The sequence below is a fragment of the Macrotis lagotis genome, chromosome 1 (genome assembly GCF_037893015.1).
Source record: "Macrotis lagotis isolate mMagLag1 chromosome 1, bilby.v1.9.chrom.fasta, whole genome shotgun sequence".
Taxonomy (NCBI): domain Eukaryota; kingdom Metazoa; phylum Chordata; class Mammalia; order Peramelemorphia; family Peramelidae; genus Macrotis; species Macrotis lagotis.
Window position 1 is genome coordinate 299274545 of NC_133658.1, and position 22646 is coordinate 299297190.

The window sequence follows — 22646 nt, forward strand, 5'->3', positions numbered from 1 at the left end:
CTTCCCTTTCGGTATGGAAATACTGAACATAGACTAGTGATATTCAGACTTCTGTTTGACATCTCCTTTTCCAATAACTGCCATGGAGCTTAGCTTGCTCCCCCCCAAGGTCATATTGGTGGGTATTAAGCCAAAATTGACCTCTGCAACTTCTATGCCACCATTTCTAATTCTGCTCTCTTAGGCCAAGCAGAATGCAAAAGCCATTTTGTATCCTCAGTTAATCCAACTGTCTCTTTTTAAAGATGAGGAAATGGACCTGTTCAGTGGAAGATACTTGCTAGGGATTTAATGTGTTGCTGCTTTTTCAGGTGATTTTACATTTAAGAAGAGATAGCTAGGCTCTGACTTGGGTCCACTGACTTTGGAGGAAAAGAGCTAAAAGATTCCAGTTCTCTATAAGCTAGGCAAGGAGAGAGAATTAAGGCAGAAACTCACTCACCAGAAGCACAATTGCAGAATTTAGGATCTAGAAACACTTCTTAGGCTTTGAGGAAATATTAATGCCCCCAAGCTTTTTTATACTCTCAGGTACCACAGACTGTCCAAAGCAGAGAAGGAAGTTACATGAGTATATAATCTTCCTCACCCTCTAATTGGGAGGAAGAGATATTTCCACAAAACTGGATAGGTAATATCAAATTTCTGTCCCAGTTTGTTCATCCCCTTTTCCCCCACCTAGGCTGTTATGAGATATCATGAAATGATGGATAAAAATGTATTGGAAGATCTCAAGTTATGGGAAACTTGATACCAGCCAAGACAGCAGATTATACTTTTAGATATCATTATAGAGCTTTCTTCCTTATCAAGTCAAAATTTGGACATAAATTGTGGAGAATTGGCAGCATAAGAGGTCATGTGTGGAACAAGCATTGTTCTAAGTAATGGGGATACCAAAAAATGGCAAAAAATATAGTCTCTACCCTCAGAAGCTTACAGTCTAAAGAGAGGTATAAGGAGAAGATTTCTAGGCAGGAATATTTCTTCACTGGCCTATCAGATACTACAGGAGAAAGAGTTCTACACTAGGAATTAGGAGGCCTGCATTCAAGTTCTCAACTTTACTATTAAGTTAGTAAATATTAGTAAACACGAATATTTCCTTTTTCCAAATTTCCTCTTTTCCCTTCTCTCTCTGTAAAACAAGAGTCCTAGACTAGATGGTCTCTAAGGGTACTTCTAAGTTTAAAATTTTATTATTTTATCTTTGATGTTTGAAAGACTCCTACTAGAAAGTTTTTCTCTTCAGGTGTGATGCTGATGTTTGTTTCCTACTTTGTCCTTCAAGCTCCAAAGAATCCTAGAATCTCAGAGTTGGCAGGGACCTCAGAGGCCTTTTTTGTCTAACTCGTATATGTACATGATCAGAAATCCCCCTGTATATCATCCCTGAAAAGGGGTTGTCCAGGTTTCACAAGGACCTCCAATGAGAGGGAAAGTCCCTTTTTCCCCCGAAGCAACCCATTCCACTTGTGAATAGTTCTAATTGTTAGGATTTCTTTTCCAATGTCAAACCCCAAATTGCCTCTTTGCAAATTTCACCTGTTTTTCTTCTTACTTTGATTCTCTGGAGCCAAATATAACAAGTCTCTGCCCCTTGTGATATTTCAAATATATCAAGATAGCTATCTTTCCTTACCATTTCCTGCCCCCATATTCTTTGTTCCAGGCTGAAAGCACCACCCTGGCTGCCCTTTTCTAGCCCTTACCAGCTTATCGGTGTCCTCCCTAAAATCAGGCACCAGAGCGCAGTGTTCCAAATGTGATCTGATTAGATTAGAGGACCAGGAAGACTCCGTCTTTATAATCTTGGGCAGCATACTCCTCATATTGAAGCCTAAGAATTTAGCAGCTTTTTTGGCTTCTTATCACATTATTAGCTACAATGAAGTTTACAATCCTTGTCATTTGGGGACAAGTTAAACTAGTCTCATCCCTCTGCCTGAAATGCCTTCTCCCCAAAACTATTAACTTTGTATCCCAGGGCAGCTAGATGACACAGTGGATAGAGCACCAGCCCTGGAGCCTGGAGGACCTCATTTCAAATTCAGGCTCAGACTTAATAATTACTCAGCTGTGTGACCTAGGGCAAGTCACTTAATCCCATTATCTTGCAACCCCCCCCCCCCAAAAAAATTGTATCCTTCATTCAAAGCTAAGCATCAACTCTTCAGGTTTCTATTTTCAAACACAGAAATACTCACACGTCAGTATAGAATATCAACTTCGGAGAGGAACACAAAAATCATCCAATCCAACACACACTTGAGCAGGAATCTTCTCCCTGGTATTTGAAAACCTCCAGAAGAAACTCACTTTTTGGGGAGGTACATATAGTTTATCTGCTCCTCAGTCCATTCTTCCCATTGACCATGGTTGTACACTATGGGGACAAGCAGAAATATGTCCAATCCAAGCTCTGTTCAATGGTTTTTCATAGACCATTTGCAAAGTTTTTTTAGGTTTTTGCAAGGCAAATGGGGTTAAGTGACTTGCCCAAGGTCACATAGCTAGGTAATTATTAAGTGTCTGAGTCTGGATTTGAACTCAGGTACTCCTGACTCCAGGGCTGGTGCTCTATCCACTGTTCGACCTAGCTGCCCCTAAATTTATTCATTTCTGGATGACTGAGTTACTAGACTGAATGACTGTCTCATAACATAAGGAACTTCTGTTGAGTTCAATCCAATTATTTTAGTCGATTAAAGTCATTAACTTTTCTCTTTCAAATCCTTATGCAGAGTTTTCTAGCCCTGGGTTTATTCATCAAATAGAATTACTTCTAGGAAAAAAAGAGCTTTTGGTGAGAAATTATTCAAGGTCATTAGAAAATCCAGAAAGGACTGGAAATAATCAAAAGAGTACATGGACTACCTTGCCTCAACCTTAACTAGCTCAGAGAAATTCTCTACTTCCTTTTTACTGGTTCTTCTGATTAATCAATCAGATAAAAATGTAGCAGTGGTAGATGTTATTACAGACACAGTAAACAGGAGATAGAGTAAATCCAAATAAAACTTATGCTCTCTTTACTAGAAAAAAATAATCTTTGCTAGCAAATATTACCTCAATTTGGAGTGGTGAAAATATGAATCAGGAGACCAGAACTCTTGTCCCACCTTGGCAACAGAGCATGGCATAGTAGAGAGAGAACTCACCACCTAGACAGGGAGATCTGAGTTTGTACATTTGACATATACATATGTGATCCCCAGCAAATCATTGCTCAAAGCAGTTATCAGTGTTGTCTACAGAATTATAAATTGCAGAGAATTGGTAGAGGAGTCTCTTTGCATTGAAACTCCTCAACTCAGACAACTGAGTCATTAAGTATATATTAAAGTATTGAGACTAGAGTCAGCCTCAGATGTTTTCTAGCTATGGAACTAACCCTGGGCAAAACACTTTACTTCTGTCTGCCTCAATTTCTTCAGTGTCAAATGGGGGAAATAAGAGAACTTATCTCAAAGGGTTGTTTGAGATAATACTTTTTTTTAAAGCAATCAGCATAGTACCTGGTAGAGAGTAGGCCTAAATAAATTCTTTTTTTTCTCCCTAAATAAATTCTTAGTCCCTTCCCTTCCCTCTAGTCCATGACTGGTCTTATCAAAAAAGTTTAGTTCAAATTGAGAAGAGGAAAAGTTCAAGTCCCTAATTTTATTGCTGAGGAAACTAAAGGTCAGAATGTTAAGTGACCTGCCCAAAGTTGCACAAAGTATAAATGCTAAAAACCAACATTTAAGTCTGGGTCTTTTGATTTTAAATCCAGCATATCCAGTAATAGACTAGATTAGATTAGCAGAGTATGGGTCAGAAGTAGGAGAGGTTTTATTATACTAACCCAGTATCTTGCATTACAACTCCACTCCATGCTATACTATATAGCATTCAACTTATAACCCAAATATATTTGTAGAAATTTGAGAATATCTTCCTCTTCAAACTATGCCAAAGATAACAGCTTTGTCTTTACCATATCAGACTTTCTGATAGGACATCCTTATAACTTATAACATCACTTATAGCCTCTGGAACACATCTCAATCATGACAGTGTTAAAGATGTGACCCACTCTGAGTTTATCCATAGCCTAAAAGTAGTTCTGGGTCCTAGGACCATCTTTAGGACCAAAACTAGGTTAGGGTCCAAGGATTATGCTACATAGCATTGAAATTTATAGGAAGCAAATATCTAACATATTCATTTAGTGTCTTAGAAGTCATCTTAGAAAGTAATTTTCCTCCTCATTCAACTGAATTTGTCTTAATTACATTTTGTAATACATTACTTCAAAAATTACAAAATTGGGACAACTTGGTGGCAAAGTGGATAGAGTACCAGACCTGGAGTCAAATCTGGCCTCAGACACTTGATAATTACCTAGCTGTGAGACCTTGGGCAAATCACTTAACCCCAATGTCTTGCAAAAAAAAATTACAAAATTGAGTTGAGGACATTTTTATGTTGTTTGTCCTCAGTGTCAAAATTATCAGTTATTGTTTTGTCCTAATCCTTCCTACAGATCTTTCTCCTAAAAGAAATTACTTTGGCGAATGAGATCATCAGATAACTGAAGCAAAGAATTAACCTGGGACAATCCTCAATCTGAATCAAGTACTACATTCAATTTTAAGAACCATCAAAACAAAATATCCAATGACACTTCTTCATGGGGAGGTAAAAGTCCAACTCTTACCTGCTCTTAGGGGTCCAGTTTTAGTTGAGTGTTTTCAGGATTGTTTGGCTCTAGAATTATAAGCTCTTGGTGTTCTAAATTCTAAAGCCTTGACAACTAATGCTTGCATTCATTATGTAGTTTTTTTAGATACAAACATTTATATTTATTATTTATTTATTTTTATTTTTGTACAAATGATTTTTTATACATTACTAAAATAATCTTGTTTCAGAGTAAACATAATACCCCCTTCCCCCCAAAATATAGACCCTCATGAGCAATAAAGTAAAGAGAAAAAATTAAAATTAAAATTAAAAATAATAATAATAATAAGGGCAGCCAGGTAGCACAGTGGACAGAGCACCGGCCCTGGAGCCAGGAGCACCTGAGTCCAAATCTGGCCCCAGACACCCAACAATCACCCAGCTGTGTGACCCTGCACAAGCCACCCCAACCCCATTGCCCTGCAAAGACCAAAAAACCCAAAATAAAATAATAATAATAATAATAATAATAATAATAGGGGTGGCTAGGTGGCACAGCAGACAGAGCACTGGCCCTGGAGCCAGGAGCACCCAAGCCCAAATCTGGCCTCAGACACCCAACGATCACCCAGTTGTGTGGCCCTAGGCAAGCCACTCAATCCCATTTGCCCTGCAACCCCCCCCAAATAATAATAATAACAATAATAAATAATAATAATAATAATAATAGTAATAGTAAATGTGCTTCTGTCTGTGTTCCAACACCTTCAGCTCTGTGGTGGGTGGATCACATTCTTTATGATAAATCCATATTTTTCCACCGTTGCCATTGCTGATCACAACTCCCTCCATTCGTACTTCTCCACTACCATATACTATATTTTTTCTCTCCTTTCACTTTGTCCCTCTTCTTAAATGTGCTGTAGGGTAGCTGAGTGGCACAGCAGACAGATCACTGACCCTGAAGCCAAGAGGCCCTGAGCCCACATACCACCCCTAAGGCCCAGCAACCACTTGGCCCTGTGGTCCCGGACAGGCCACCCAATCCCAGCCCCTTGCAAGAAGTGAAAAAGACAATGTGTTATATCTGACCACTCTCTTCCACAGACCACCCTATCCTCCATCACTCACATATGTCCTTTAAGCAATCATTTGGAGAAAAACTAAATTCCTTTACTTTCAAAAAAGTTACTCTTCAGCATGTTTTAAGATTTTGTGATTTTTAAGAATCATAATCTCCAAAAACAAAGATTAGCCAAGAAGCAAATATATTCCTATCCTTACCTTAAGGACTTTGTTTTTGGTCCTGACCTGTGATTTCTGATGCAGCATGCTCTGCAGCTTTTAGGGTAGCAGGCAGCTAGCTGCCTTGGGACATTGAAAGCTGGAATGACTTGTCCATTGTCAGATAAACTAACAATGAACCCAATTATTTTCAAAGGTGGATAGGATATGACTAGACATTTTTTCTATGTAACTTTTCAATGTAGTTAGGGCTATAGAACATTTACTGGTATAACAAAAGTAACAACAAATAATTCTCCCAAATCTCATACATTCCCTCCACTCCCTCCTCCATTGTTGTCTTTGGCAATGCTTAAAAATCCTGAGTGAAACAAGGATGTATAACAATTTTAAGGGTTTAGAAAAACAACGTCGGCATATGTACATATGTACTTCCCCAAAGAAAAGACTGAATAGTTTTATATCAATCTGCTCACAAGGGAGAAGAGCAAGAATTTGAAACCAAATGACAGGGTCTGTTTTACTCCTCTGACCCTCTCTTCCCATCTCTTTGCTTAGAGTGGGTTGTTGGGGCAAAGAAATTTCAAACACTGAAAGTTAGTGAGTGATTCATGAAGAATTGGAGGACATAGCAGATAAAAGAATTCCCAGATGAAGGCAGCAGCAACATATTTGACTGTCGATGAGTTTCTTTGCTCTGGCATTGGCATTATCAATTTGATCTTTGTTAGTATCAGCCTTCTCATGATTCTTTCTATTTGCTTGTTTTGAGAGTCAATTTCATTGCCCATGTCTATGGCCATGGTTTTCAAGTTCCCCAGGATACTGCCTACTTGAGTCAAATTTTCTTCCATTTCATCTTCTCTGGCATCATTAGTTATCCGTTTAATGTATCCACCACTGGCTCCTCCTGCAGCTGTTTGCTGAAGCTGACCATTTGTCATACAGCCTGGCTGCTTAGAAACCACATTACTAGATGAATTGTCTCCACCTTCAGCCCATGTTGTCTTATAGGCCTTGCCAGATTCAAAATTTGTTGTCCTATTGCAAGGGCAAACACAAAGTCCACAACATTTGTTGAGTTCTGTTAGTGTCTTCTCTGCTTCTCTCATGTCTTTGTTTATTTGGTACATGCCTTCTTCTATGCGAATCAGTTTTTCCCCTTGTTCATCCAGCATAGTGATGGTTTTGATTCCTGCATCCTGAGACTCAGTGACTAAACCCAGGATTCTCCTTGTGCTTTCCAGGGACTCATCAGTCACCTGCTGAGCCCTTAGCTGAACTTCTGCTGACAGATTATCCATGATGGATCAAAATTCTTGGTAAACAAAGAAACAGCAACTGAGATATTCAGAAACCTCTGCCGCCCTTCCTCCCCAGCCAGTCCTCTTCAACCCAGACCTAGCCCGAGATCAGGAATTCTTTAAAAATGATGTCAAGGCTCTTTTCCTGATCATGACTTTCCAGTATCCCAGTAATTTTTAATTATCTTTCTTGAATCTGTTTTCCAGATCAGTTGTTTTTTCAATGAGATGGTTCACATTTCCTTCTAATTTTTTCTTTTTTCTTTTTTTTTTTAGGTTTTTTGCAAGGCAAATGGGGTTAAGTGGCTTGCCCAAGACCACACAGCTAGGTAGTTATGAAGTGTCTGAGACTGGATTTGAACCCAGGTACTCCTGACTCCAAGGCCAGTGCTTTATCCACTATACCACCTAGCCGCCCAATTCTTTTGGTTTTGAAGTATTGTTTCTTGATTTCTCATAAAGTCAGCAGCCTCCCTCAGTTCTATTCTACATCTGAAGGATTTGTTTTCCTCAGAGAGCTTTCTTATCTCTTTTTTCATATGGACAGCCCTGCTTTTTAAAGCATTCTTCTCCTCAATAACTTTTTGAACCATTTTATCCATTTGACCTCTGCTGGTTTTTAACATATTATTTTCTTCAGCATATTTTTGGATCTCCTTGACTAAGCTGCTGACTTCTTTTTCATGTTTTTCCTACATCTCTCTCATTTCTTTCCCCAATTTTTCTTCTGTCTCCCTCACTTGATTATCAAAATCTTTTCTGAGCTCTGTCGTATCCCGAGTCCAATTTCCATTTTTCTTGAAGTCTTTAGATGTAGGAGTTTGTACTTCCTCATCTTCTGACTGAGTATTTTGATCCTTCTTGGGATCACAGACAATGTGTTTCTCAATGGTGTACCTCTTTTTTCTCTGTTTACTCATTTTCCCCAACCTGTGCCTGGTTTGGGGGTGCTTCCTGAGCTTTTGAGTATTATTGGAAACCTGCCCCCCACAAAGATCTCAGTGTATGAGGCTCTGTCTTCCCTCCTGGTCTGTGAATGACCACAAGCACACCTCTCTGCCACAGGGCTGTTGTTTTATTGGGGGGGGGCCCTAGACTGTGATCAGCATCTGAATGTGGTCAGAGTCCCAGAGTCCTGCTCCAGGTACAGAGGACAGACCTCAGAAGTCTCTCTCCACTCCCCTACCTAGGCTGATAACTCAAGGCTCAGTTGCCTGGGGGCTCCTTCTTATCCGCTCCACCTGCTTCCATTTCCTGGATCTGGGCTGCTAGCTGAGTGCTCTGAGGACTGGGCTTCATGTGCTCGCCCTAGCAAAGGCCCCTGGCTGATCTTCCAATTTGTGCCTGGTGCTCCCTGGGGTGAAAGTCATGAAACTACCCCTGCTGCTTTGAGCTGTGTGGCTCCCAGGCACCCTGGGGCTACCTCCGGGAGGCTGAAGTTCCTTCACTCTGGCGGACCGCCCCTCCAACCCCGTGGAACGGAGCCTTTCCACTATTTTCCAGATTACCTTGGGCTGGAGAATTGCCTCACTGAATCCCTCTATAGGTTCTGTCTCTCAAAAATTTAGTTAGAGTCCTTATTTTATGAGTTTTGAAATATTAGAGAGAGAGAGAGATAGAGAGAGAGCACCTAAGAGAGGCTCTTCTATCACCATCTTGCCTCCACCCCCATTTTGTAGTTCTTTTCAGGCCTCTGACTATGTTGTCCCAGTGATTTAGCCATAAAGCTACATCTTTCCCTCTCTCCTCACCTCTATAATCTTGCAAATGTGTAGATTACTAAAAGAAACTAGATAAGGACTCCTGCTTTTTTTCTTCCTGCTTCTTGCCTGGATTAAAGATCATGTATGGAATGAAACTTGAATGGAGAATTGGAAAAGGGGAATGTTGAAAGGGCTCTCTAAACATGATGTAGTTGAAAGAATGTTGGATTTGGTATCAGAGGAGTTGAATTTTCATTCTGACTCAGACACATAAAAACTGTATAACTTTTACTTTTTCTGAGTCTCAGTTTCCTCCTCTATGAAATGGGAATATTTTCCTGTAAAATGACTGTACTTGTCTTCCAATAAAGATTAAATGCGATCAGGTAAGTAAAATGCTTTGTAAATAATTAAGGGATTTACAGATGTGCTCTAGTATTATCTTGTTCTCGGACAGCAGGAAAAATTGTTCATCCAATGTTACTTCCAGGCAGTCAGGCTTAGGTAGGTGACTCTCATTCCTTTTCTAATCCTGGAGCTCCCTCTACAGCCAATGAGAGTGAGTTTCCTGCCCAGGTTACTGGACCTTCATGGACTCCACCTTGAGGTCTTTCTGTCTTCTATAGGTAGTCTGAGAAGTACAATGATTGTCAGGAGACAAGCCACATCCATCCTGTTTCCCATCACCCAACTCTTAAAATTCAGTTATAGGTTTGGGGCAGATTGTAGCAACAATCTATGGGGGGGGGGGGGAGAAGAGAAAGGGAAAGAACACATGAATAAAAGGCAGAGGACCTTGGGTTCAAAATTTGTCTCTGCTGCTTTCCATTCTGTGACCAAGGGCAGGTCACTAAACTTCTCTGACTCTTGGTCTTTTCATCTCTATAATGAGGAGATTGGACTAGATGACTTCTAAGATTTCTTCTGACTTTAATTTCTGATCCTAGCTTGAATAGAATTTGGAAGGAGATGAGGGACAGTAAGGGGTAGAGGTGAGAGGACAATGCTCTTCAGGCATGGATGAAGGATTGCCTGGGCAAGGATTCAGAGGGGAAGATGGAATTCCTGGGTAAGAAGCAGTAAGTAGGACATTTGGAGAAAGGTTCTGAATACTGGGTTGCTCTTAGATTAATGCTATTGTTAAAAGAGAATCCGTAAAAGGTTTTGAGCAGAGCAGTGATGGGAGATCAAGCTGATGGTTTGGCATCACCAAGCTTTACAGGAATATCTACTCCAGTTGCCTTTTTGTGACTCCAGTTACTTATACCTGAAAGCTATTGAAAGATCCTTGACTGGCTAGAACTCTAAATTACTGACCTAAAAAACACTCCTTCTGAGCAAGAAATATTGGGAAGGTTGTGACACAAATATAAAATGAAGAGGATGTTTTTGGAGATTTTACCATTTCAAACATGCTCCTAAGGGGCAGTTAGGTGGCACAGTGGAAAGAGAACCGGCCCTGGAGTCAGGAGTACCTGAATTCAAATCCTGCCTCAGACACTTAATAATTACCTAGCTGTGTGGCCTTGGGCAAGCCACTTAACCCCGTTTGCCTTGCAAAAATATTAAAAAAAAAAACAAAAAACCATGCTCCTAAGATCCCTGGAAATAACAGTCTGGTATTAATAAACTTTGGTATTAGTTTTGCTTCTGCCCTTCCAGAAGATAAAGGTGGAAACTCTGTGTCCTAGAAAAAGATTTTCCTAGCACTGATTGCACCTGAGTCACTATTCTAGGTCCTTCTGGAGTGGTATTCTTCAGAAACCAATTGTCACAATAATAAGAACAGTAATAGTCATAATAATAGCTAATACTTCAAAGGACTTTAAGGTTTTTAAAGTCCCAGATTTCATTTCATTCTCACAACAAACTTGGGAGGAAAGTGCTATTATTATCCTCATTTTATTATTGGAAAAAACTGAGGCTAGAGAAGTTAAGTGACTTGCCTAGGATCTCACAGTTAATAAGTATTTCGTGTAGGTAGGAATTGAATTTAAGTCTTCCTGTGGCCAAGTTCAGCACCATATTTCAGTGCCATACTTCATCACCCAGATGCCAAGAAAAATAAAATAAAAATCAAAAGCTAGATAAAAGTTTGATTGAGAAGAAGAAAACTCCCATCATTTGCATAGAAGAAAATCCTGTGATTAGAACAAAAAATGTGTTTATTTCCAAATAAATTTATTGGGGTTGGGGTGGGAGGAAGAGCAGTGCTACTAAAATTTATATTTAATATCTAAATAAATATAAGTATATTTTTTAGAATTGAGCTTGATGATTCTATGAAATAAAGTTAGGATGGCAAAAGGCAAAAATATTCAGAAGTATCATTTGAGCTTCAGAAAAAAAAAAGAGCTTTCTAGTCCATGATAGGGCAATTAGGATTCAGGAGGACAGCAGTTTGAATCCAGCCTCAGACACTTGCCACTTACTAGTTGTGTGACCTTGGGCAAGTCACTTAACTCTGATTGCCCTGCATCTAGGACCATCTCTGGTTGTCCTAATTCATAATTGGCCACTTGATCCAGATGGCTCTGGAGGAAAAAGTGAGGCTGGTGACTTATCCCAGCACCCCCTCACTCAAATCCAATTCACATGTCTGTCATGCCATCACCTCCCTGATGTTGTGGTCTTTTTCAAAAATGAGGGAAAAACATTATTAGTCCCTGATAAATGAGAGAAGTGGGCCCAAATTGTCTGAAGCCTCACATTCCATGTAGTTCTGACACCTTGCTATTTCTCAAGAGCATCATTCCTTCATACCTTTGCACTTGTTACACCATATATGGGGAAGTCATCTTATTAAAAGCCACTTCTCAAAATTCTTTGCTTCTTTCAAAGTACAATTCACCTGCCAATTCCTAGAGGAAAACTTTCGGGGTCACTTTAATTTTGAGTGCTCTTTTCTGTTTCAAATTATTTCAATATCTTATCTGGTAAAGATTGTATTTTTTTAGATAGAATATAAGCTCCTTGAGGTCCAGGACTTTTTTTCATTTTGTCTAGCAGTCTCTTCATTTGTCTTCTATTTGTCTATTTGTTCATTTATCTATTTAATCTCTACAGCCTATCACAGTGCCAGAGACATAATAGACAAAAAATTAACATCATAATGGAAGAATCAGCATAGTATTTTAGAAAGGGTACATGGTGGTGATCTTGTGATGTGATGTAATGTGATCTTGGCCAAGTAATCTGTCTCCTTTTGGTTCTTTATAAAATGGACATATGTATACACACACACACACACACACACACACACACAATACTTTTGTTGTCTGTCTCAAAAAGTTGTTGTGTCAGGGGAACATGTGAGCATACTATATAAATTGTGTTAAAGCACCAGATAAATGTAAGATATTATTGAAATAATGACAACTGCACACTTCTGATGATTTTGCATGGATTCAAGTGATATTGCTAGTGGAATTTCCAAAGTATTTCCAAGGATTACATGATCTTGGTCAAGAACCTAAAGATTACAAGGGCAACGATAATTGCTTTTATCACAATTGTAATGGAAGTCAAAGACTTTCTTTTAATCTAAATTTATTTATTATTCCAACTACATGTAAAGATAGTTTTGCCATTCACCTCTTTTTTTTTTGGGGGGGGGGTTTGCCTGGCAGTGGGGTTAAGTGACTTGCCCAAGGTAAGTATTATGTGTCTGAGGTCACATTTGAACTCAGGTCCTCCTGACTCCTTTGCTCTATCCACTGCACAATGAGGTGAACTCACCCATAAAATGGAAATAGAAGAATGAATTAGAAACCAGAATCTAAGAATATATTATTTGCAAGAGACACACTTGAAATAGAGTGGCAGACAGTTAAAATAAGGGGCTGGAGTAGAATCTATTATGCTGAAGCTGAAGTTAAAAAAAGGCAGGGGTAGCAATCATGATCTCAGACAAAGCAAAAGCAAAAATACATTTAAAGGGGATAATCAGAGACATTACATTTTGATAAAAGGTATTACAGACAAAATAATATAAAAAATTTTAAAGCAAATTTCTCTGAAAAATTCTTCATTTCTCAAATATATACCAAACAATCAAATTTATAAAAATAAGAGCCATCTCCTAATTGATGAATGGTCAAGATTGAATATGAACAGTGAGCTTTTAGAAGAAGAAATCAAAGTTATCTATAGTCATATAAAAATCTCTAAATCACTATTAATTATAGAAATACAAATTAAAGCAACTCTGAGTACCATCTCACACCTATTGGAACAACAGATGCTTGAGGTGATGTGGGAAAACTGATACAGTAATGAACTGTTGGTGGATTTTGAACTGTTCCACTCATTCTAGAGAGCAATTGAAACTATGCCCCAAAATCTATAAAACTGTGCATATCTTTTGACTCAACTAATGCCACTACTATATCCTAAAAAAATCAAAGAAAAATGGAAAGGCACTATAAGTACAAAAATATTTTCAGCAGTTCTTTCTGTGATGGCAATTAATTAGAAATTAAGGAGATGCTCATCAATTGGAGAATGGCTGAATAAATTGTGGCATATAATTGTGATGGAATACTTTTGTGCTATAAGAAATTATGAAGGGGGATGGTTTCAGAAAATATGGGAAGTCTATATGAACTGATTCAAAGTGAAGCAAACAGAATCAGGTCAACATTGTATACAGTAATATCTATATTGTAATAATATTGGCTGTTCTTTAGTTACTCTGAATACAATGCTCAAAGACAATTCCAAAGGACTCAGTGAAAAATACTATCCTCTTTCAGAGAGAGAACTGATGAACTTTGTGCAAATTGAAGTCAAGTTTTCTACTTTCTTTATATTTCTTGTTGCTTGGGGTTTGTTTTTTGGCAATAGAGCTAATATAAAAATATGTTTTACATGATTTCGATGGATATTTGATATTATATTGCTTGCCTTCCCAATAGGTGGAGGAGGACCTGGGACATCATTTGAAAATCAAAATTTTTTAAATGTTAAAAGTATATAAATAATAAAACATTTTAAAAGTAATCTGATTATTTAGTGATTAAATGGAACTGAAGAGCAGGGTACCCCTAAAATTAAAATTACACAGTCAGTGGAGGCTTGAGCTACTGTGTGTGGAGAATAGACATTCTCAAATCTCCTTAAGGGTACTTAAAGATCTCTAGGGGAAAGGCGTAATGTAATAGACCTGGTCTTAAGGCAAGGCAGACCAAAGTGTCAATGGTGCGTAAGCAAGAGTGCATTGAGTTGCATTTTATGCATTGAAATCAGCAGGCCCAGATAAACCTATAGCAATGTACCAAAAAAAAAGTGTCAGGCATTATTCTTGAGTCATTTTCAACAATTTCTGGAAGATCACAGGAAGCCAAAGCTCTGCAAAAATTGGTCCAATATTCATAAATGGAACATAATCTGTAAACCATAGTTAGGGAATCAAATATTATCCCTGACAAAATTTTTCAAAGGATGGTTAGTGAATGTTTAGGATCAACTGTAGTAGATACAAGAGACAGTATGGCTTTATTTAAAACAGTTCATATGATTAACCTAATTTCATTTTTTAAAATTATTACAATTTACCTAAATTTTGGACACCTCATTTGACAAAACTCATTCTACTGTTATGTACAAAATTTAAAGATATGAGCTAAATAGTAGTATAGTTAGATGGTTTTGTAACTGGTGGGTAACTACATCCTAACAGTATTAGTCATTAAGAATTTGGTTTCAGACTTGAATGTACTGCTCTGGAGGATTTCTCCCCAGAATCTTTCCTTGGCTCCTGTGATGTTTGCCATTTTATTCAGCACTTTGAATGAGAGAATAGATGGCATAGTTGTTAAATTTGTAAATCATATGAAGCTAAGAAGGGGTAACATTCATCGTACGATAGAGACAGGATCCAAAAAAATCTCAGTAGCCTCAAAAGTTGTGACAAATCTAATAAGAAAAAATTAATAAGACTAAATGTAAATAAGGATAGATTGGGCTTAAAACAAAACAGAATGGCTAGACAACATTGCAGCTAAAAAATTTGTACTTCTGGTTAAGTATAATCCAAGAGTGTGATATGATGGCCAAAAAAGCTAATATTTTTTGGAGGGGGGGGTAGTTCTGGATCTATTAGTTCTTAGTATTTTATCAGAGTATGTCTCAGTATGGAAGTTCTCTGGACAACGATCAGTAAATCAACTGCAGTTTGCAATCTTAAGAATTGCCTGTTAGAGCACCAATCATGAAGGAGGACCTGAGTTCAAATCTGACTTCAGACACTTAATAATTACCTAGCTGTGTGACCTTGGGCAAGTTACTTAACCCCACTGCCTTGCAAAAAAAAAAAGAGTTGCCTGGGACACTAAGAGGTTAAACAATTTGTACATGGTCTCACAGAAGGAATTGGAACCAGATCTCCCTGATTCCAAAGCTCTTCCTCTGTCCAAATATGAAATTGACTCTGGACTGAATTAAAAGAGGAATGGGGTTGTCCAGGATTAGAAAATTGATCATACTCTTTCCCCAGATACACATTCTATCTGTATTAGGTTCAACTCTGAAAGCTTCATTTTAGGAGGAACGTTGATAAACTAGAATATTGTTTGGGGGGCACTAGGAATGTTTCATCCAGATAAAACTCAATAGTTAACTTCAAATATTTGACACATTATCATGTGTGAAAGAGATTACTTTTTTTTTTGCTTGATCTGGGAGATGGAACTGGGAACAATAATAGAATCCACATAGACGCAGACTTCAGCTTAATATAAGGGAAAACTTCCTTAACAATTAGGAAAGAAGGAAGAAAAACTTTCTTTCTTCAATGTTTATGTTAAGTGCTGGGTATATTAATGCAAGCAAAAGGAAACACAGACACTGATTTCAAGGGGCCTATAATCTAATGATTTAGAGTTATTTAGGGTGATTCAAGAGACAAATGGGGGTACAGTATTTCCCCATCACTAGAAGCTTCCAAGTTAGGAGGCTGAGTGTCCATTTGTTGGTTATTCTCTAGAGGGAAATGCTTGTTCTGGATTAAATAGAAGTTCTCTGAGATCAGTTTGGATTTGTTGTAATTCTATGCTTTCATACTTACCATCATTATCAGTGTTCATATTACCATTTCTCTCTTCCATGGAGCAGCTAGAAGATGCATTGTAGGTGGAATACCAGTCCTGAAGTCAGGAAGACTTCCCTTTCTGAATTCAAATCCAGCCTTAGACACTAGCTGTGTGACCCTGGGCAAGTCACTTAACCCTTCTTGCCTCAGTTTCCTCATATGCAAAAAAGAGCCAGAAAAGGAAATGCTTTTGTTTTTTGCAAGGCTTAAATGAGGTTAAATGACTTGCTCAAAGTCACACAACTAGGTAATTATTAAGTATCTGAGGCTAGAGTTGAACTCAGGTCCTCCTGACTCCAGGGCCACCCTCCCCCTTGAATTCTTGAAAAAAAATTATTTAGTTATGTGTCCTTGGATAAGTCACTTAATGTCATTGCTTTGCAAAAACAAAGAAAAAGTACTGGAGAGATGCTAATGATTTCTGGGATGAGATATCATCACACTGGCAATATTTCAACATCATAGGGAATGTTCATAGATCATGTGAAATGCTTTAAGGTTTATAGATGTAGACTTTTAAGAAAAATAACTGTCTACAAATGCAGGGATATCAGACATGGAAAGGTCATAGAATCTATCTTTTTTAATCCTCTTATTTTATAGATGAAAATACTGAGGTCCAGAGCATGGGAGTGTTTTACATAAAATAGGCACAACTGGGATTTTAATAGGCTCTTTGTTGTTGTTGTCAAATTATACTTTATTTTATTTTCAGATTAAGATCCACCTTTTCTCCCTCCTGCCTCCCATCTTCCTTATTGAAAAAGCAATATATGATGGACTCCTTGTATTACACTGCCCAGTCATTCACAACCTGATCACAGTTCATCTCAAACTTGTCTTTGACTATTATGATTATGGAAGGTTTTTCACACACGCACACACACACACACACACACACACACACACACACACGCGCGCGCGCGCGAGCGCGCATACATCTGGAGACCAAGTAAGTTCCATACTCCAATTAATCTTTCTATTAAATTATGTGAAAAACATGTATGAAAATGCAGACATGGAATACTCCTGGCCTAATCCACCATTCCCAGGAATCAAAATAGACCTTAGTATGATGGAACAAAACCAGAAGTAATTAATTAATGCCCATATTTCTTGGTGTTGGGAATTTTCAAGCAATGCAACTGTTTTCTTATAAGACCACCCCATCTACCCTCTTTGCATTGTGATCACCAAGCCAGGAGATATTTAGCAAAACTGCAATATTCTACTGATGTTGGGTTAAATTAATTCTCATTTTTCAATACATATGACAAGACTTTTATTGCTAAGATTGCCTTATAGGAAGGTTACCATGGTTAAACTTGGACAAATATATAAAAAATACAACACATTGTACAAGGACGCCATTTTCTCAAATATGCAAATATACAGAAGGTTTCCTGGTGATCCTTCCCCTCCCCATCCCACCTAATCATTGTACATGTATTTTCATGGGCAGCAACTGCACTTATTAGATCCTCCTTTGCAAATACAGCCTTGGGCACATTTGGCACAGCCAGGTGGGCAGCAGGGACAACAACCTGAAAGGAGATAAGGAGAAAATTAGTTCTGGGTCAGTCTTTCCACTCAACTTTGGGAAGGAAATATCAGTTCCTAGAAGAATGAGGGCTTAAAATATGTGTAGGAAAAGGCATTGGAAAAGTTTTTCTAAATTGAACATCATCAAACTGATGATTCCCCAATCCTGACCTTGACTCCCTGCTCATGACTATTCAAACTATTACTTTGACCATTACTCTAAAGCAAGTCTATGACCTCTTACTAGAAATCCACAAATGAAGAGGTAAGGGAACCACTAAACAAAACTTGCATTTCTTACTCAAGCATCATGATTTAAAATTCAGAATCTCCCAGGCAAGATTCAGTTCTAACCACAACCTAATCACAAACTCATCCTGATCATGATGTCTTTAAATCTGATCATGACACTTCAGTCATGCTTATAGCTTCAAAATCCAATTGGATTTGAGTGACAGGGATGCTGTACTAAGTCACTAATCTCACTTTCTCTTCCAGAGCCATCTGGGTCCAGTGGCCAGATACAATCAGGATGACTGGAGATAGTCCTGGATGTTGGGCAATCAGAGTTAAGTGACTTGTCCAAGCTCACACAGCTAGTAAGTTCCAAGTGTGCCACTATCCTCCTGAATCCAAGGTCAGTGCCCTATCTACTGCACTACCTGTCCACTTCTAATACAAAAGGGAATATAGGTATCTTCAGGTGGGTTGGGACTTGGGAGTAGGAGAAAAGAAGCATGGACACCTGTGTTCTTGATTTCTGATTGGCTTCAATTTCAGTTCGCCACTACTGAGGCCTAAAAAACATGCCCAAAGGGCAATTAAACCATGCATTCTCTTTGACCCATAAATACCACTACTAGGTTTATATTTCAAGAAATTTAAAAAAAAGAAAAGGACATATATGTACAAAAATATATTTTAACAACTCTTTTTGTGGTGACAAAGAATTGGAAATTGAAGGGATACCCATTGATTGAGGAATAGCTTAACAAATTGTAGTATATTCTTGAGATGGAATGATGTTTATCCTTCATTCTTGAAGAAGACCGTGATATCAGGGAGGTGATGCCATGACAAACAAGTGAATTGGATTTGTGTGAGGGGGACTGTGCTGAGTCACAAGCCTCACTTTCTCTTCCAGAGCCATCTGGGTCCAGTGGCCAGATATGAATCAGACAACTGGACATGGCCCTGGATATGAAGCAATTAGGGTTAAATAACTTGCCCAAGGTATGTGATTATGATAGTATATTATTGTACTATTAGACATGATCAGCAAAATGATTCCAGAAAAACCTGGAAAGACTTCTATGAACTGATGCATTTAAGTGAGCAGAACCAGGAGAACATTACACATAGTAACAACAATATTGCACAATGATCAACTAAGAATGGCTTAGTTATTCTCAGTAGTACAATAATTCAAGACAATTCTGAAGGACTTATGATGAAAAATGTTATCTATCTCCAGAAAAAGAACTGATGGCACCTGAATGCAAATTGAAGCAAACATTTTTAAACCTTTCCTTATTTTTCTTGGGGTTTTGGTATTTTCTTTCTAATATGAAAAATATGTTTGGCATGATTGCATATGTATAACCCATGTCGAATTGCTTGCTTTCTCTATGAAAGTTATAGGAAGGGAGAAAGGGAGAGAGAATTTGGAACTCAAAAATTTTAAAAATTAATGTTAAAATTGCTTTTATATGTAATTGGGGAAAAATACTAAATAAATGTTTTTTAGAAAAAGAAAAAGAAAATTATTCCAGGGATCTCTGTTTCACTCCCCCTTTAGAGGGAGATCAGGCAAAAAAAGTTTCAGAGATTTAGGGAAGGAAGCAAGGAGGACAAAGGGAGATAAGAATGGAAAGAATCTGATTGTTTTTCCCATACAAGCAACCATATTCTAGCATCCACTTTGGGTGAAAGGAGAATTAAAAACACCTTCGAACAGAAGAAGTCAAAGATTAAAAATTGTAAATTCCATGAAAAAAATAGACTATCAGTGTTGGAAATGACCTTAGAGGTTAACTGATCAAATTCTCTCATTATACAGAGTAAACAATAAGATTTAAAGAGAGGAAATAACTTGTGGAGTCACACAGCAAAAGAGTGGAAGGAATGGAATTAGAAGCTAGATCTTCTCTACTGGCTATATTGTAAATAAACTTCCCAAAGATATAACTGAATCTATACTGGGTCCTTGGACTATGAACCTGGAAGTAACTGGTAAAAGGGACCACATGTGTCACTATACTCACTTTTCCGACATGTCTTACAGCTGCAGGATGTACATTTGCAGTTGTCACCACAGATACAGATTCCTCCTATAAGAGATCACCAAAAATACTGTCATGAGATCAGCTGCTATCCTCTGAGTCAGTTTGGGTCCCCATTATGGTCAGGCATGCTGCAAGGTCTGAGGCATTTTCTGCGGAACAGTAATGCCCAATTGAGAATTGGGTGCCCCAGGCAAATGAGGGGGAAAGCACATTTGTGTGCCAGATTTTAGATCTCCTGAGTCTCATATGCTGCTGAAGAAAAAAACCAACTTCAAAAATTTCCTGTAACCATCTGATTTCAGCTAACTAAAATTAAGGACCATAGAATTAAGTTGGATGAAATGCTCAATGGAATCTACTCTCAGAATTGACTCGGGGAGGTAACGATATTCTGCCCATATCTTTCATTCATTCATTCATGGAATGCATTCATTCATTCAAATAGTGATTAAGCATCTACTTTGTAAAGGCAAAGCTTTGGACCAAGCAAACACCAGTAACCTGAAGATGAAAATGACAGTTGTTACCCTCAAGCAGCTTAATTTCTATAGGGGTGGAGAGAGAAGTAGCCAAGGAGAAGGGGAAAGGACTTTCAACATGAACACAAATAAATGTAACCCAAATTGGGGAAATAAAAGCCACAATTTTATGTTTTCTCATTATGCCTTTGTTTAAATTTTCAATTTTTACAAGTTAAAACCTTTGTACCTCATCTGATTCAGATACTAATTGTCACAGTTATGTTTAAGGGATCATGGGCAGGGAGTCTGCCCATCACATCTCACCTTGTTCTTGTTATTATTCTAACAAGAACTTTAAAGACTTCTGAGTTTTCTTGAAATATTGCCTTTATAATATTGCAAACAATGGGATGACTTTGAACACTATCTCCTCTGATCTCCCTGCTTATACCACTACATAATCCCTAGTGAGAGTAAACAAAATCTAATCTTGGTGCTCTAGAATCTAGAAATGCTTACAATAGGTTATTTGTGTAACTAAGACTTATTGGGTCCCTCAGAAGACTTATACTCAGTCTGCGGGGTAACAAAATCAGAGCATTGCCAGAAAGCATACCTGTCATCTGGGTCTGAACTGAGTTTAGGGAGGTCATTAAATCTATTCATGAAAACCATAGAAAGAGGAAAAGTTTAAGGCTAAAGTTCTTATTCTTATGTGAGATAAAAATCAGAAAACTTAATTATATCCTCAGTGGAAAAAGGAAAAAAGAGACTCTCTCCCCAAACCTGAATGAGTCCACCAGAGCCCAGCTTCACTTACCAGACATACAGGTACAATCTCCAGGATCCATGGCCTCAGACAGGTGGAGTGAGCTCAAACGGGGTGAAAAGAAGGGATGCTAAGTCTGGAGTCCCAGAACTTGCTCTATTTATAGCAGTGTAGGTGCGAGGGAGACCCACCCCTCCCCACCCTGGAGCTAGACGCCCTGCACACGGCCCTGCTCAGGCACCTGTTGGGGATGAAGGGCAATACCGTTTAGTCATGTGATTTTCCCAGGGAGGGAGAGGTGAAGGGGGAAGGGAGGCAGAGCTGGCAGAAGAATTAAAGTTTGTCATCCAGTATTTTATTTTATTTTTCACTAGAGGTGCAGGTGACTTGCCTGCCCTGGCCATCTGTTTTTCCACTACATCTTGGAATCTAGGGAAAAGAAATCAAATGCAATCTAATAGTAGAAGCTAAGCAGTCACTAGTATTTTGTCTGTATGTTTGCCAGTTTCTATATTTCTATCTCTCTCTCTCTCTATTTCTATATTTATTTATCATCTATCTCCATGTCTATCTGGTCTATCTAATCTCTAAATTTCTATATTTACTTATCTATCTATTTGTCCATCTATATCTCTATATTTTATGTTTACTTATTTAACATCTACACATCTGTCACCTGTCAATCTTTCTATATCTCTATATTCTATATGTACTTTTCTATCATCTATCTCTAAATCTATTTATAACAATATTTCTATATATACTTATCTATCATCTATCTCTAAATCTATCTCTATATCTGTCTTCTGCCTATCTATATTTCTATATCTAATTATCTATCATTTATCTCCATAACTATATCTATATCCATCTGTATGTCTGTCTGTCTGCGTCCCTATATCTAACTTTCCTCAAACCTGGGTTTTTGAATTCCAAGCCCTGTGAGCCAATTGTTCATATACATTTGTTGCCCTCTCTACCCTGTGATGTCTCTCCATTACTAGAGGCAGGTAGCACAGTAGATAGAGCTCTGGGCCTAGAGTCATGAGGACCTGAATTCAGGTCAAGTCTCAGACACTTATTAGCTATGGAAGTCATTTAACCTCTGTCTCAGTTTTCTCAACTGTAATATAGGAATAATAATAATAACAACTACCTCAAAGTACTGTGAGAAACAGATGAGATAATATTTGTAAAAGGTCTTAGTACAGTGGATAGTGTAGAATAGATGCTAAATAAATGTTTCCCCTTTTCTTCCTTCAACCCAAGGATTTTCCCATACTCTCTTTCCCTTCCCCAATTACCAAGAAATCATCAAACAAACAAATCATACAAAGGTATAATTAATTAATAAAGGCTAAAGGTATTATTCCTCCCAAAGGATTGAGCATTTTAACAGAGGACAGTAATTTTAACTCAAAGGAAAGGATGTTTAATGGTAGAATTTCAGGTCTTAGTAATTGACCTCTGGGATAAGAAGATCTAATCATGGTAAATATAGTAGGCAGCTATATTATGCCTATATTCATGACCAACACTGCTGATTGCTGCACTTCCTGCCCTCTTCCTGCCACTATCTTAC

At 38.1% G+C, this 22646-nt stretch overlaps 1 protein-coding gene, 1 long non-coding RNA gene and 1 pseudogene across 5 annotated transcripts in view; all 3 read right to left on the reverse strand.

The window, feature by feature from the left end:
• Window positions 1–4754, reverse strand: part of LOC141516946 (uncharacterized) — a 28532-nt gene extending 23778 nt beyond the window's left edge. For 3 of the 4 annotated variants that reach the window (XR_012476789.1, XR_012476792.1, XR_012476791.1), the window contains exons 1-3: window positions 4700–4745; window positions 3070–3164; window positions 2208–2386 (exon numbers count right to left, since the gene is read on the reverse strand). This is a non-coding gene — a long non-coding RNA (uncharacterized LOC141516946). Of the gene's footprint in view, window positions 1–2207; window positions 2387–3069; window positions 3165–4699 lie in introns of all 4 variants that reach the window. The other variant, XR_012476790.1, reaches the window with a different exon arrangement.
• A 1765-nt stretch (window positions 4755–6519) lies between these two features.
• LOC141494026 (synaptosomal-associated protein 23 pseudogene) lies at window positions 6520–7221 on the reverse strand (annotated as a pseudogene).
• Window positions 7222–17327: 10106 nt separating this feature from the next.
• On the reverse strand, window positions 17328–21174 carry LOC141516963 (metallothionein-4). Its single transcript, XM_074227915.1, has 3 exons — window positions 21116–21174; window positions 19814–19879; window positions 17328–17551 (listed from the first exon to the last, which is right to left on the reverse strand). The coding sequence occupies exons 1-3, from the start codon at window positions 21144–21146 to the stop codon at window positions 17460–17462; spliced, it is 189 nt and encodes a 62-aa protein (XP_074084016.1). The 5' UTR covers window positions 21147–21174; the 3' UTR covers window positions 17328–17459.
• Between the last annotated feature and the right edge of the window lie 1472 nt (window positions 21175–22646).